Here is a 17518-nt window from a genome sequence, read left to right as displayed (position 1 = left end):
ACGGTGGAACCATTTAAATATATAATTTCACTTTTCCTTTGTTTTTTGTTTGAAATGAAACAAACATCATAATATTATTATATATAATATAAATAGAAAGCTGACTGAAGAAATTTATTAATACACTCGGCCAATAAAGCTACCACAAATCAAGCAATCGGCCAAATAGCTACTTATTCCTATCAATAACAAATAAACAAGCACAAGGGGAGGTGTACTCAATCTGAAAAGCTCCGTTAATTCCCTCCCCAACAAGGTGCATTTCCAATTGCCTTCTTGCCAAAGTTCAAATGAAAGAATCAACTTAGGTCCATACCCCTATATCCACACTCGAAATTCACAACAGTGGCCTATTATTCCATTTGGAGCATCACTCATCCTCATCTTCAATCAATGCAAATGAGAATGGAAAGAACTTGTAACCGTCCCCCTCATAAAACTTGTTCTGAAACTCCACCCAGTGAAGACGCAATGCGTGTAGGAAAGCACTGAGAGTTTCCATCACTAACAAAACACCAACAGTGGCGAAGACAAAGACGATGATTCCCACTATGAGAATAAATATATTATTATACCTGTGATTTACAGAAAAAAGAGTGTTATTCGTTTCTATTTCAGATGCACAATCAGGCAGCCAAGTAAAATTTAAATTGTCAGATCCTCGGTCCAATATATCGGATGTAGGGAATAATCCAATGAGCAAGTTGGTGACTGAAACAAATGGAAATTAGCCCTTCAATAAGAAATGCATCCAATGCTCATTGGTCATTCTCTACATAGAGTTAATATAAATTTTGGACTTGAGGCCTCAATTCATGAATATTCAGAACAAATTAACATCAATAATTCACATACCCCCAAGCAAGAACGAGAACTTTTTCATAGAACACACTTGACAACTCCGAGTGGGCAAGGCTGAAAAAACACACAGGGGAATGCATTAAGTTGGGATAATAAAAAGAAGCAATATAAAAGTGCAGAATTAGACTCTAATGATAAATTTGGAATGGCAATTCTCGAGTGCAATGCTACTTTCCACAATGTCAATACATTTGTAGGAGACTGAACAATAAGCACTAATGACGGATCTTGCAAAGGTCATCAACGGAAAACTATATACATGTTTCTGAATGGGACATGCTTAGTAGACAAAAATGTTAACCAGCAACAGAACTTCACAAAGAAACATCAGACAAAACATGAAACGTTTTGAATACTCAATATTACAACAACTTTATAGAGGTTTTAGTTTAAATTAACCCAAGCTAGACAATATTTTATTTCAACATTTCCACCATAAAGCACCATTACTCTCAATAAATATGTAGTTGCCGTTAGTTTACAATGAAGGCCAGTACTAATATAAAGCTTCAAGTTCCTAGAAACATACCTTAGGGCCCATAAACGAAGGTAGGAAGCAGTATTAGAGACTGCTCCTAAGACAAATTCTATGGTGTGTATGAGTTGATGTACAACAACTTCACTAAACTCAAACTCTTCATGACTATGAGAATCATGATTCGACTCCACTTGCAAGGCCTCCTCTGTGCTCTCAACTAAGGTGTACGATTGGCCTTGGTGCCTCTGTAGTAACATGACTATCAGGATTGGAACAAAAAACTAAAAACAAAGAAATGCTATAGTTTAAATGAAACTGTATCTAAAAACATACGTCTTGGTGTTGCTTTTTCAAAAGAAATGGCTTTGGAACCAGCATCCATGGTACAGCAACAAGGGCCAGTAATAGCAGCACAAGCTGGTAATAAAATACATAGAACTTGACATGTTATTTGACTTGGAAACGAAAAAAGTCAAAATTAGATAAAATGTGGCAATAGACAGGGTACCTGTACAGTTTTCTGACCAGGAAAGAGCTGATTTTCACCCAGATCATCAGTAGGACTAAGGAACATGTATATCATTATGTGGTATAAGTCGGCTTTTGAACCAATGACCCACTTCACAACGATGAGAACAGACAGGTAACCAAACAGACTGTTTAGAAATATCAACTGGGGAATAAATTGGAACCTGAAAATTGCAGCTACAATAAGTTCAAGATAATCACAATAAAACAAAGGCAACAGAAGCAGCAGATAGTATAAGAATATTTGCAGAGGCAACTCAAACTTCATAATCGTTCTGTGACCAATCCACATATACAGTACATAACTGGTGGTCATTACGAGTGTTCTAGAAATGCTATCAAGTGTCCCAAGATGATCACTTACCAAATGTTCAACCTATTTCCAAAGTACTTGGCGTTGAAAAAACTCAATAAGATACCAAGGTTCATTTGGGTCACCCCAAGAAGAATGGACAATTTCATTTTCAAAGAGTTGAGGAATGGCAGCTCGCTGCGGGTACCATGCCATACAGGATCAAGCCCAAATGGGTATGTGCGACGCACTTTAATCAAGCCCACAGTAGTAGCATCTCTGAAAAAGAAGCATGAAATATACGGTTACAAAATATTCGGCAATCATAGAAGACAGAACTTCATTCAGTAAACAGAAACAAGCTTAAGTACATACCTGCAAGAAAGGTCGCGACAGGCATATGCCGACTTACCAAACAGTTCAAATGGGACAGAGAAGAACTCATTGTAGATCAAACCTGTGTAAATTGAGAAAAGTGACATGAACAAAATGACATAACGACCACCAAAGGTCATCTCCATGATGTCTCCAAGCTTCTGCAAATCCAAAAGCACATTTCTTTAGATTCCAAAAGACAAATAGAATAAAAATCAGAAATATTTTGCTTCCTGATATAACCACCGTAAACTAGATATTTATAATTGATTTTCACATATTTTTATGGGTACATGGACCTAACCTACACTAACCAACAGAAAGGCAGACATAATGCATACACAATCATAATAAAGAAGGGATAAAATGCGTAGATTAGTTGACAGAAGGAAAAAACTTTGTAGATTATTTGACAAAATCCTTGCTAGTGGATAATTTTTTTACTAGACTTTGCTAGTGAGAAATAGAACAAATGAAGAAATATCAAAATTCTGGAATGGATATGATCTCATTATTATTTGTCTGCACTGGATGTATAAAAATTGGAGCTTACAAATATATGTCAACATTACCTGATTGGAAAATTTTTTTTCCATGACTAAGAGATATAATGTTGCCAGTAACAAGCAGATTCCATGCCCCCAGTCACCAAACATGACAGCAAAAAGAAATGGAAATGTAATGATGGTATATACAGCAGGATTTGCTTCTTGATACTTAGCCACCCTGCAATTATATTGAACTAAGATATTTTAGGATGAAGTGTATTTTCTTTCTTGAAAGAAGAAAAAATTCCATATCTAATTTGGCATTCGAGGGCATATATTTAAATGCATGTGCATCAACGCCCACAAGTTTCCTTCAAAATAAAAATAATAATCATAATAATAATAATAAAACAGGAGAGCCTGAATTGGAGTGAAACTGACCCATATGCATCAACAATCTCCTGAAAAGAAGAAGTGAACTTGTTTGTGCGAAAATAAGTAGGTGGCAACTCAGTTGTATGCAAAACTTGGAAAATTGCTCCCACTTGCGAGTTAGAGTCAAATGCTGCCCGGTCTAATGCATCCTGGATCTGCAATTATCATGTCCAAACTAAAAATTTGAATAGCATATTCAATCTCTATGTCATTGTGGAAAACTAAAGCTGGGGAAAATTGTTTGATATATGCAAAAACATTGGAGATTGATGGTAAACATACCTGCTTTGTTGCAAACACAGGACTCCACCCCTCTGCCACAAGACACTTTTTTGTTACATCAAGGCTCAGCATATTTAGAGTGTGATATATAGATTTTTCCTTTCTCACCTACACATGTTCAAAGAAACATTGTCAAATAGCTATATATTATGTAGTGTCAAAATGAATTATATTGCTGTCTTCTGCATAAGGAAATTCAAACACACCAAAGTATTCCACTGCTCAAATTTTTCTCCAATAGTTTGTAATAAATTGCCTCGATGCAGCAGTCCCGCATCTATAGTAGTCTTCAGCTCTGAGAGCTTTCCAGAAACCTGCATTTGAAAGAAGTGACATCATACAGGAGTGAAAAAGCACTGTCTAATGATTGACGTGTAACAAATAGTGATTCACCTTTTAAAAAAAAAAAAAAAAAAAGCAACAAATAAGGTAATGAGAAAAAACAACTGTTTTCATGGCATGAGAAAGTAACATTATATCCTGAAACAAAAATTCTAAGCACAATAGAAAACAAATCAATATTCAGCCACTTCATTAAAACCTGCTTTTAAAACTTGCCTGAATAAACAATAGCCCAATGAGCAACCACCATTGCAAAAGGATTAAATAATCTTTTGCTGTGAATGATTACCAAGGGAAGATTATCTTATTATGAAACAATTGAAGAAAGGAAATATGCACACGTTCTTTCCTTTAATGTGGTTTAAGTTGTGAAATTTTCACCAAAAAAAATAATCCCAAACAGAAGCTTGCCTACTATTCATCCTACTCACTTAAATGCATAGTTAAATGTTAAGACCTTCTTAAAAATTCTAGTACCCTAAATAGCCATTCAACAGTCATAAAATTCATAGTTCATATAAATATATATATATATATATTTAAATTATCATATAATCTTGTTTCTTATACATAAACTTGATGCAAGAATTAACTATCACAGTTCAGAGCTGAAATCTAAGAAACATACATAACATTTTTTTTTAAAAGAAAAGGCCATCTAAAGGTCATTTACAACAAAAATACCTAAAGAAATCCAACGATTCCAGCAAACAAGAAATTTTACCGACCAGTTTATGCAGTGAGTGGATTGGTGCAACTGGGGCCACGGTCCAAGGTTCATTTAGATAATAAAAAAAATAAAATCTTTATACATAATTATTCAGTGGTGCTCTGCAAAATATTTTTGTCCAGAGCTTAACTTGATCAATTCAATGGCTTTGTTAATAGGTTTCTGTTAACTATCTATGAGAGACTACTGCAAACCTCACAAACTTAAATACATAAGTAAACAAAAAATAAAGAACAATTTTTCTCTGCTGTCCCCAAAACAAACTGCATACATCTAGTCTAGGACAAAATTGTTGTGTTATCAACTCTAGCACTCAGCATAATGGTAATAGAGGAGAATGCATCTCACCGACCAACATTTAATGATGGCTCAAATAGGTTCTTTTGTTACAAGAGCTCTAAGTAATGTAATAAAAAGGATTGGTATGTTGATCTCCAAGAACTAAGAAGTTCACAACTTCAATGCAGTGGATGCTAACTTGATTAAGAATTGAAAGCAATTATAACTTAAAGTAATTAGTAAGTGATATCAATACTGATTTCAGAAATTTTCATCTACGAACCAACAAGTTACAAATATTAAGAACAAACAGAATCATAGAATATTAAAGTTACAACCCCAATGATAAGAAGAGAGGCACATTTATCAAAAGATGACGTTAGTTATATTCAACAAAACAATAAAGATGCGGTAATACTGAGGTTTGGAGGAAAAAGAAACGAAGAAGAAGATAATAACTTAAGGAAATTGATAAGAAAAATAAGAATAAATTTGAATAAGATGATAACAAATAATTCAAGCAAAAGCAAAGCCGATACCTCAGTGATCAATTGAGCTTGTTTGCCCAGATCTTCTGCAAAAGAATAGCGATTTGCACTAAAAGCTTCACATATTTTAAGAATTTTGGTTTTTGCTCTTTCTCCAGAATAGAAAACCACAAAAACATTTTTCTCAACCTGCATAATGACATTCAAAGGTGAGAAAAAATGTGGCATGACAAATAAAATTAAGATGAAATTGAGTTCACAATTCAACGATCATTATGATTTTAAAAAATAATCTTGACTTATGACACTGCAAATTATATGATAAATCTACGGTGTTCAGAAATTTTTCTCAAATTTCAATCACGCCATGTGAAGTAGGAATTTTATCATATAACAATACATAAAATCCTTGCCCCCCCAAAAAACATAGTAAGAATAATAATAATAATGATCATACAATGCAATCACCATATACTCCAATCTTCAAAGAACTATGCAGGGATGAACAAAGGTAAACTCGCATGCATGAGATGATTTCAGTTGGTAGCAGATTGAAGGCCTTGGTTCAATTAATCATACCAAAATCCTACAACTGACCTGATACCCAGTTCTTTGGTATCTGAGGTTCTTGATCCACTTTTAAAAAAAAATGTTGATCAAGATTCCAAGTTTAAAGAAAGATTCATTGAATAATTTTCTGATCTGTTGAGGGAGGGGAGTATAAGTTCTATTATAGTATTCTTATAATCAACATGTGATGTTGCCAACTTCCCTCCCACCTTTTAAGAAATTAAATATTTCAGGAAAACTATAGTAATCACCTTCTCTCCTGAAATTGGATCAGTAACAGGATCATCTACTACAGCTTGCTTTAGAAACACATTTCCCCTGGTAGCACGAAATAGAATCCTCTCAAATGCCATAGACTTCTCCCTAGGAACTAGGCCAGTGAGAAACCCCAACTTTACTTGCTTTGAAGGATCAGCAGACAATTCCTTCACAACAACCCAATAAAAAATTTATATTCAACCAAGTGAAAGATTTTGGTTAATACTAAGAAAATAAAAAAATAATAAAAAATAGAAAAATAGAAAAATAAAAAATGAAATCTGTACTTGCTCCACCAATAAGGGCGTTTCCAACGATGCATCACCAACTTGTTGTGATTCACATTCTCTCTGCTGCTCAATGGCACTTGTGTGAGCTGAATGAAAAAACTCACCAGCCTGAAAGACCAAAATATAACCTCATTCAGTTTGGAAGTCACATGTTACAGTTCATGTCACCATACAAATAAATACATAAAATCCCATTAAAAAGAAAAAGGAAATCTTCTACTGTCACTGGAGTAATACAAGAAGTGTAGAGGACATAAGAATAAGCTATCAAGTTTCAGCTATCAATATGTGAAAATTTCAGCTGAGTGAATAGCGTTATTTAAGGACATTTTTAAGTAGCTAGGAGTTTGTATTCAGCTGTATTTGCTTTATTTCTTCTTATCGTCTCTCCTACTTTTAACCATCAAATTTGTTTTCTTCTTGTTTGCTGGTTGATCAAATAAAAATAGAAACTTTAATTCTATCTTACTAATTTTTATCATCATAATTATCCTAACAGGGAAAGATTAGCACTAAGAACAGGGTAAAGGTTATCCAAGTTGACGAATTATAGGCATCCACATCCCCTCATAGTACTTAATGCATGGAAATGGAAATTCAGTGACTATTTACAAATCAAGAATGCTGAAGAATCTGTACCTTCTGCAGAACAAGCTTGTATTCCACAAGTTCATTGTAAGATCGTTGTAACTTTTCTCCATTTGCATTCATTTCAACCAGCTCTGCTTCAAGTTCCCCAAGTTTAACCTACATACATCCATGGAAACTGTCAAGACACACAGCATTTCAGAAAAATAATAAAAATTCTTGTTCAGGTACCAAATATCTAGGTATACCTCCAGGTCATCCAAACTGATGTCAACATGCGGTGCAGACTTTTTTGGAGAGAAACCTGCTTTTGACATTTGGTCCTTAAAAAAACGCAACTTGCGTGCCAGCTCTCCACCTCTTTTAATCTTTATGGAGAAGTGAATAATGAGTATAATGACAAAAAACATATTTAAAATATAATTTTTTAATGCCTGGTTCAAGAATTTCAATAAATTTATGAATGACAGTTCATAAATGTCTTATAATAACCCAAACAAGGCCAAGCTAGCAAGTCTTTCTAAATTTACTGGCCAAGATTAGTGGTTGTGTATAGTAGAAAAAGGATAACCAAAAAAATAACTAAATTATCATGATAATCATATAAAAGCCAAATACCTATAAGATTGAATCGTATATTACAAGTTCGAAGACAAGATTCAGTGTTCATTAAGATGACGCAAAGTATTTAAACACACTTCACAACTTTATACTCTTTCTTTTACTGCTAGATCTTATGATCTTAATTTTGACGGAAAGAACTATTTACTAATAAGCAAATAAATGAAAATAACATCTAGAATGCATAATACAAATGTGGTTAGCGCAAAAATTCACCTGGGTAGCATATGTCCGCTGAAACGGGCTCTTTTCTGCATTGAGCTGAAAGAAAAAGATGGAATTATTAGGTACTATAAACTAGTAAAAAAACATGAACGCCTCTATTTCTCCTTATCTTGATACTGCAAGTTCAAGAAACAAATATTTCCATGCATAAAGTTGGATAAGATTCCCTTATCATGAGTATTGTTTTATCACTCACGATCCCATTGCAGCAGAACCATCTCGAATCTTTGTATCTCACTTTTACAATCAAAGTTAACTGACACCAATACAGCAAAACTTCTATTGACTAAAGCCTTAACTCGATAGCTATTTCTTTCCCCACTCATTCAAAGACTACCATTCATTTGTGGAGCAAAACTATGCCATGATCCGTAATGAAGCTTGTAACTTAGTTAGAGACAAAAGATTGAATATATCAGGTGCACCCATAAAGCTAACTATTGCCAAAATTTATTTCTTTTTCCCATTTGGGACAGCCAAAATATGTAATGGTCAGCAAATTGATAGCCCAAAAAAGGGTAACCATACATCAATTTGTACACCCCCTCCCCAAAAAAAAAAAAAAGACTAAATTCAATTGAGACAGTTCTCAAGTGACTTCTCTAACTCAAAGCCTCTCTAACTAACCGACATTGACTCCCTTCACCATCCAACAATCAAAACATCACTCATCGATCAACCACGAACCAAGAATTCCTGCATCAATTCAAAATCCTAAAGTGATGCAGCTAAAACCCTAATTGCTAAAAAAAAAAAAAATCAGAACAAATCAAAATTCGATCGTGATTCCCCTCACAAACTTAGCAATCCTAGGGTTTTTCAGCAAACCAAACCACCAATTACAAAAATAGATAAATAAATGAATCCAAAGATGAAATTGAGAATTGGAAATTAGGTAAGAAAGAGAGAAGGAGATAGAAGTAATGTACATCTTTGAACTGGAGGAGACCAAGGTCGCCGAGGTAGGCGACGGTGAGGTGAGCGGACTCGATGGGGATGATGAGCTGAACCAGCTGCATCGACTCCGACCGAAACAGATCCATCGGTGGACAGCAACCCACCATTCTCTCTCTCTCTCTCTCTCTCTCTCTCTCTCTTACTGATTCAGGGCTCTCAACAGAGCTTCTTCTTCACTGGATACCAGATGAGATCAATCACTGTCTGTCTCGCGGAACTGAGAGAAAGATGTCTTTCGCTCCTCAGCGCCACAAGCTTCCACGTCTTTCTTCTCTCTTAATTATATATATATTTACCCCCTTTTTTCTTTTCTTTTCTGTTCTTTTTTGTAATTATTATTCAGCTACTCTTCTTGCCGGAAATTTCTCAATTCTGTAATTTTCAATTTTTGCCACCATATTTTTCTAAATTGCGAATTCCCCCCCCCCCCCCCCCCCCCCCGGCAACATATTTTTAAGCAGTGGCGGTTCTAACTTCTACCGAATCTTATCAATCGTAAAAACATTAAAAGCTAATTACCAAAAAAAATAGAAACATAAAAACAAAACGAACAAACAAACAAACAACAGCAATTTCTCATTGTTATTATTATTTTATTAATATGGCTCTTAGTAATTTTTATGAATTTGGATGTTCTACCTTTATATATATATATATATATTTTAATAATCATATTCAAAGTAATTTTTGTTTTCAATTGATTTTTAATGAAGGATTGACAAGATTTCAGAATTAAAACTTTAGATATTCATTAAAAGTAAGAAAGATAAAAGAAGAATAATAATTAAAAAGGGTAGTAACAAAATTTTAGGCTAAAAAAAAAAAAAAAAAACAAAAACTAGATATTGCTACTAATTATTGAATTTGCATTCCCCTTCTTCAAAATTTTTTTTTCTATTTTTAACATAAAATAACACCCTCAAAAACATCCAGCCAAAAATAACGTTTCGTCATGATTTTTATAAATTAGAAACCATGATAAATAAATTAATTAATTATTTTGGTTGGAGAAGGGGGGGGGGAGGGGGGTGTGAGAATATCCTTTTAGCCCATGTGGAGGCTTGGCTGGTAGCACCAATTTTTAAGTAGTAAAACATTTCGAGTATCATTCATTAAAGAAGATTAAAAAAAAAAAATATATATATATATATATATATATCATTCATTAAAGAAGAATGGGGACATCTGCAAACGTGTGAAACACCTGTTGATCCATTTTAAGTTTGTTTAAAAAAATAAAAAAAAAAATGAGACCAATTCCCAAATATAAGATCTGCTCTACAATCTACATTGTTTTCCAATGCAGACACGAAAGCAACATAAATATCTCAATTTTGACTGAAATTATATATGATTATAATTTTACTCAACAATAATAAATAGGGAAAATAATCAGAAGTGTCTATAATATATAATATGTATAAAAAGCAGAATGAAATAGCCGTTTACAATTTTCGGAGGCTCCCCCATAATTACATAAATAACCTTTTTTGTTTTTTAGCCAAAAAAAAAAAAAAACAAAACAAAAAAATAACCTTTTATTTTTCATCTCTAACACTTCAAACAAAAAGTTAAAATCGGTGGTTCATTTTACATCTAACCCTTCATTCCTTTTTTACCCCTTCTTTTCTTTTTCGTGTTTACTTTATTTGACCCCTCGGCGGCAATAGCATCACAGCACTTGCAAAAAAAAAAAAAAGTAACTGAGAAGGAAACTAATAAGTTATAATTTATTTTTATTTAAATTTTGATATTGCAATATTCTTTTATTATTTCTCATAAAATTGATATTTTACTATTAAAATTTTATTGGTTGAAGTCAATTTTTATTTTTGAAAAATAAAAAAAAATATTTTTCAATTTTGATATTATTCCTCCATTTAATAAATTTATATAATTTAATTACAAAACTAATACTATTTAAAGACACAAAATAATTAACAAAACAATATTTGATAAATTAATAAATACATATCATTAATTAATTAATTAATTATGAATCAATTATGGTTTTTTTTTTTTTAAGTTTGAATCTTTTAATTTATTATTATTTTTTTATTAAGGTTTCCCCTGGTTTTCTTATTCCTGCAATCCTCCTCTTTCCTGCTTTTTTTTTTTTTTTTCCTTTTTTACGCTTTCTTTTCTTTAACTAATGATACATACTTATTAATTTTTCAAATATTATTGTTTCCTTTGTGTTATTTAAATAGTATTGTGGTAAATATATTAATATTTTTTTATTTTAATTAGAAATAAATGAACAACTGTCAATTTGTAATAACATTGGATATACATTGTTAAATTGAAAATACATGTGAAATAAAATGCTTTATTATCAATACTTTATGCAATAATTTTTATTAGTATTTAATTAATTCGGTTACAACATATGATATTTAAAAAATAACTTTAAAAAAAAAGGTTGTGCAAGAAAATTAAAGAAATGACAATATGGTAATACATCCTAAAAATAATACGAAACATTACTTTAAAAATAACATAATTATTAACAAATATACTAGAGCAACATATTTTACCCCAGTAGACTGATTAACATATAAGAATAAATAAGAGTATTTATAAGTTATTATCCAAAAATAATAATAATAATATTAATACACATAAATATGTTTTTTTTTTAATAATAAATGTGCTATATTGATAATTGATCTCTATACCATTTTTTTTTTTTTTTGGACAGATCCTATATCAAATGGATAGTATAATTTAAAGTACTTAAAATATAAATTATAAATCAACCCCAAACTAAAAATATTTTGTTACAAATATCAAATTGCTTAATTTTGTATATAACAAAAAATTAATAAAATAATACCCAACACTAAGAAATGGTGGTCCACGTGCAATGGACGTGGCCGTGCCTGGTATTACCCAAAAGGAAAATAGACAGTAGTTACTAAATGTGAAATATCAAGAGGGAAAATAAAATTTAAAAAAAAAAATAGTTACCAGAGCTCAATTCGTTATACATTTAAAAAGGATACAAATATATTAGACAACTACATGACAACCCGCCTCACATAAAAGAATAAACAATCACCTTTGTTTTTGGCTCTTAAACTACTTTGCGTACACCATGACAACGTAAAAGAGGTGGGATTTGAATATCTGGTGGAGCACTTTTCATAAGAAGCCTTTTTGTTACAACTTGCTCGGTTACCTTGAGGCGCTTAAATCTACCAATTCTTTCCTTCTTTGCCGTTCTCCTCCACATTATAATCTTTTTACACTGTCACCTTGAAGAGCTACAAATCCCTCGCTTGCTAGGCTAGCAACTGCATTTCTCAGCTGAAAAATACAAATGAAAGCATAACCATTAGCATGGTCACACATTCAGAATCAAACTATGCATATGCTTGTTATGTTTACGAGAGAGGGAACAATATACTAACATCATTAAGGTGAAATTCAATGCCAGAGCTCTGCTTCTTCAGTTCCTCTAATAACTACAGTAAGTACAATGAAGCAAGCAATTCAAGATGTTAGTTCAAGACAGACTAAAAATAAAATATTTTGTTTTCCTAAAAAAGAAAACATATATAATTTTTTATATATATCTAGCATGCATATAACACACCTCCAACATGCGCATTGAGGGTCCTCCAAGTTGCATCTTCTCCATAATTATGTTGCGAGTTGCTAATAGCAGATTCTCCCGTCTCAACCTTTCACTGGCCGAAATTCCAGTTGTAATAAGATCCATGTCGATGGTCCCTTAAATTTTGGGTCAGAAAACACATCAGATCTGGTCTGCCTAGATGAAAAGTAAAGCTGGTATAGAAAAAGGGCACCAGTGCAGTTAGAAAGCTACCTGTGGAGTGATCCGTTGCTGACTGTTGCATTGCAACTTCCAGAAGCCGAAATGCCTCAATTACATCACGCTTTTCTACCTGCATGCATCGGGGCATAAATTTTAATTCCACTGGTAATTGGATCATATACTCTTACATAACAAGGCAAGATTTACAGACCCATTCTGAAAAACGAATCCGAGCCAAGGCTTCACTAAGGCGTATTAAACTTTCAATCTGTCTAGGTGTTGCCGTGATCACCTGTTAATTTCATCAAATCAAACAGGATAAGTATTTAGTGCCCCGCATGAAAACAAAACAAAAAAAAAAAAAACAAAAAAATGGAAAGCTAGCTCAACTCTCTAGAATAAAAATTTTGATAACTTAATTCAAGAAAAGGTTAATTTTTATAAAATAAAATATGCCAAATGAGAAATCAAGTGATTTAAAAAATATGTAAAAATTTATTTGGCTTAATAATCGGCACTTGGGTGGTGTTAATAAACTGTCAGCTGAGGTACAAGTAAAAACACAATTCTTTATACAAAGAACATGAAAATTTTTTTGACCTTTTTGCTGCTGCCCGGGAAATTTCCTCTCCTCCTTAATTCGACATATCCTCGAGTCAACTCTTCCGCAGCTTCATCAGATAATTGTGGGTGGATATGCTTTCGTGCATAGCTCACATATGCAGTCAGTGTAGAAAGCTCTAAGGCATCCTGCTCTATGCTCTGCAAGATACAATTACAAATATGAAGGCAGCGAATCATGAAAAATTAGACCTTAGAAGGAGAGTGAGAAAGTTCACCAGACCTCGGGATTCTCAAAATGTAATGATACAATATGCTTTGCCAAGCGCCTGTCTGTCTGTTCATCAGCCTTGTCAAGTATTAAGTAAATCAGATCAAACCTGACAAGGTGTAAACAACATAGAGCAGTTTAGGTCGGCTAATGGTCTTTGCAGTTTATGTTATCAATCGCACCAAGTCATTAACTACTTTTTAGGCACTCTTCTGACTTTTAGTAAAAGAGCTAGCTTAAAATATAGGAGCTGCATTGCGCCATCATAGATCAATGAAGTAAAGCATTATTAACCATATTAGACAACTAAATTAAAATTTGTTGCAAAACCAATTAGAGTTGAAATTAGATAACAAAGTTGTTAGAATCTTGAAGCATTTGAAATCCCACATCCATGTCAATATTCTAGGTTTTTATTTTATTTTATTTTATTTTTTTTTCTAAACTTTCATGTCAATGTTCTAGTTGCATGCACATGAATAGATCTTACCTGGATAATAGGGTAGGAGGAAGATGTATGTTGTCAATCACAGACAACCGAGGATTGTAGCGTGAACCGCTTGGATTTGCACAAGCCAATACCGAGGTCCTAGCATTAAGGGAAGCAATGATCCCTGCCTTTGCGATTGAAACAGTTTGCTGTTCCATCACCTGGACAAATATAAATATAATGAGACAAAGCTATCACAAAATGTTGGCCAAGATGGAGATTGGGTGACAACTAAAGGCTAGATTGTAGTTTCTGAGGTGAAATGGGGAATCCAGCAAATTCTTCTCAGAAACTGTACTTGGAAAGTCTTATTATGCCAAGAACAGATCGTATATTTCATCAAAACGGGATGGAACTGTTCAAATACTGAGGATACTACGCATCAATGTTCGATAGAGCAAAATATGGACTCAACTATTATAGATATATATAAGGTAAAAGAAATGTGACTTCCCTCATAAATCAGAATAAGTACCAATATAACCAACCTCGTGTAGCATGCTCCTTGCATTGTCAGACATCTTGTCAAATTCATCAATGCAACAGACGCCTCTGTCACTCAAAACTAGGGCTCCACTCTCTAAAACCTAGAGAGTCATCAAAACAATTTTCTATTCAGTCTCGCACACTTCTAAACGACAACAAGACATGGAGAAAAAAGAGAATCAAGCAGAAATAATATCTTACAGTTTCCCCGGTTTCAGGATCTTTGGCAACATAAGCAGTCAAACCGACTGCAGAACTCCCTCTTCCGCTGGTGTATATGCCACGGGGAGATAACTTGTGTATGTATTGGAGCAGCTGGGACTTGCTAGTTCCAGGGTCACCAACAAGAAGAATATTAATATCCCCACGGAAACTAGCACCAGACAGCAACTTTATTGCACTCCCACCAAACAGCTGCATTTAGATTGATTGAAAATTTAAGAAAGATGAACCACTTGTTCTGAATCAATCAACAAAGCAATAAGGCATCAGTGAGTGGAACTGTTGAAGTACCTGGCAAAGGAGACCTCTTTTGACATCATCCAGCTCCCAGATGTTTGGCGCCAAAGACCTGGTTAGTCGGTCATATATATCTGGCAGTTTTGACAGCTCTTTCAATTCCTCCACCTGAAACTCAAGTAAAAAACTATGATCAATGTAGACAACACAAATAAATCCTTATACAGGATAAGTTAAAAAATTGGCACACCTTCTTCTCATCAAAAATGGTATCTTCTGAATTTCCACCTGAGCAATTATCAACTTCCAATTGGTCATATCCTAGCATTCTTGACTTGTCAGTCTTCTTCATGTGCAGACAATCAATATAAGTCTGCAATCAAAAGATAATAAATTACATCGAAAACACCTTATGAACAAAGTGATCCACTTTGGAGAAAAAATAATCCACATGCCTTAAATAATGATTTTACAGTTCTCTGTGTTGGTCCTACTCTGACACTCATTGCCCTGTAAATGCCAGTAACCTATTGAGAAAGAGAAACACATTAAACAGGCATAAAAACCTGCATCCATCATACAGTTGCTTAGAGTCTTAGGAAAATAATCACCTCAACTCTGTCACCAGGTTTTCCAGCATCAACCAGTTTGTCATGCATTAACAAGCTAACTGTATGTGGTGTTCCTCCTTCAGGGATCTCATCAGGTGTCTCTTGGAGCCTCACAATTTGTTTATCAGTGAACCTAGATTTTGGAGACAGGGTTAATTAAACGCCATTTCATTGCAATTGAAACCTGTAAACTCATACTTTCATAGAACAGAGTAAGATTTCCAGGTGCTAAATGAATATTTATATTTACAAACCTACTACCACTTCTAGTACCAATACAAAAACATAAATGCAAGCAAAGTTTCAGAAAAGAAGGGATGCAAATGCTCCATCTCTTGAACTTACAACGATTACTTTGTTACAACTATTATATCATCATAAACATTTTAATGCATATAGGCAATTTGATTTTAAAGATAAAAATTTTTACCTGCATCGATTGTGAACCAGTGTCATGGAGTTCCTGGCTTGACACTCTTCCTTCAAGCAGACAGCAGGTTCAGCTATTCGTCCTGATAAAACCCAACCGTCAAGAAAAGCAGAGACATCTATCTAAAACAACAAATTACAAAACACTGTTAATCACATCAGCATTGTATCCCAATAGGTTACCTTTTTCAACAGCAACAGGTTCAGAGTAATAGCCACACACAAGGCATCTAAATATTGCTTCTCTAATTTCCGGTATGATCGAACTACACCGAATAATCATTCCCTTCAAAGACACCATCCTCTCAATGTCTAACCAAAAAAATTCACAAATTTATCGATCCAAAATCTCCATCTAATCAACGAACTTGCCATAACTAATTACAGAAAGAAAATGAGACAATATAAAAAATACTAACCAGATGGGTTTAGATTTCTCATTGACGTTGAGGTTTTGAGATTATAAATCCGAGTCTGTATGTGCTTTTCGAACAAGGGACTAATGATGGGCACCATTTCCATCAAAACAATGTCGAAGATTGCAAGAACCTCAAGTGGGTACCTAACCATCTTAGCATACAAGTCGGAATCATAATCAAACACATCGCGTGCATCGACGTCGAGAGAATCGCCCTCGACTTCAAGGACTCTCTTGATCGTCTCGATGTACTTCCCTTCGGTAAGGTACTCACTTTCCGAGGTAAACGGTTGGTCCCGAAAGTTCTTCAAGAACCTAACGATGGCGGCCTTCACATCGTTCACGCTTATGTTTGTGCCCCAAACGAACGTAGGGCGATCCTCGTCCATGTAAAAGCCATCACCGCCTTCGGAGGAAGGAGGAGCGTCGTCGGTGGAGGAAGGGGTAGCGGCGGCCATGGGAGTCGACGAGGGGGTACTGCTTCTTCTCCTTCCATCTGTGGCTGTGCGGCGGGTGCGTGATGGTGTTGGAGTTGCTTCGGAGGAGGTGGCGAAACGGGATTGCTGGGCCGCCGGTGGAGTGCCGAAGGCCGACGGAGTGGTAGATCGGCGCCGCATTCTCCGGCGAGAAGCATCCCCCGGAGACGATAATGTGTTTCCAATTGGGCTGGAAAACGAGTCATCTGGTGACGAAGGACCTGGAAGAAAATGGCTCGAAATTCAGTGTTAGATCGAAGAAATTAAGCGATAAAAATAAATCTATATACGAACACAGAGAGAGAGTCTTACCGTCATTGAAATTGACCGGAGAAGAATCGGAAGCCATGGCTAGAGAGAGAAAGAATGAGGAATTGGGGTGGTTTGGAGGAGGCGATGATCAGATAGCTTTTGGGAGGATCGAATTTGGCGGGAAAAGGTTTATGTTT

At 34.4% G+C, this 17518-nt stretch overlaps 2 protein-coding genes across 2 annotated transcripts; both read right to left on the bottom strand.

The window, feature by feature from the left end:
- Positions 1-55: 55 nt before the first annotated feature.
- On the bottom strand, positions 56-9380 carry LOC107426698 (V-type proton ATPase subunit a3). The gene is made up of 18 exons (XM_016036941.4): positions 9060-9380; positions 8122-8166; positions 7533-7652; positions 7336-7443; positions 6694-6804; positions 6400-6573; positions 5630-5767; positions 3946-4053; positions 3740-3847; positions 3464-3612; positions 3107-3260; positions 2535-2695; positions 2232-2438; positions 1848-2031; positions 1673-1756; positions 1391-1584; positions 856-915; positions 56-575 (listed from the first exon to the last, which is right to left on the bottom strand). Exons 1-18 carry the CDS (start codon positions 9192-9194, stop codon positions 371-373), a joined length of 2445 nt encoding a protein of 814 aa, XP_015892427.2. The 5' UTR covers positions 9195-9380; the 3' UTR covers positions 56-370.
- A 2550-nt stretch (positions 9381-11930) lies between these two features.
- LOC107426697 (DNA replication licensing factor MCM4) lies at positions 11931-17518 on the bottom strand. Its single transcript, XM_016036940.4, has 18 exons — positions 17382-17518; positions 16595-17290; positions 16359-16487; positions 16177-16258; positions 15747-15879; positions 15591-15662; positions 15386-15508; positions 15190-15303; positions 14878-15090; positions 14679-14777; positions 14191-14351; positions 13713-13809; positions 13469-13630; positions 13080-13160; positions 12920-12998; positions 12686-12822; positions 12501-12554; positions 11931-12396 (listed from the first exon to the last, which is right to left on the bottom strand). The coding sequence occupies exons 1-18, from the start codon at positions 17416-17418 to the stop codon at positions 12322-12324; spliced, it is 2544 nt and encodes an 847-aa protein (XP_015892426.2). The 5' UTR covers positions 17419-17518; the 3' UTR covers positions 11931-12321.

The sequence above is a fragment of the Ziziphus jujuba genome, chromosome 9 (genome assembly GCF_031755915.1).
Source record: "Ziziphus jujuba cultivar Dongzao chromosome 9, ASM3175591v1".
NCBI classification, from domain to species: Eukaryota; Viridiplantae; Streptophyta; class Magnoliopsida; order Rosales; family Rhamnaceae; genus Ziziphus; species Ziziphus jujuba.
Note: the sequence above shows the minus strand (reverse complement) of the source record. Positions and strands in the feature narration are given on the sequence as shown.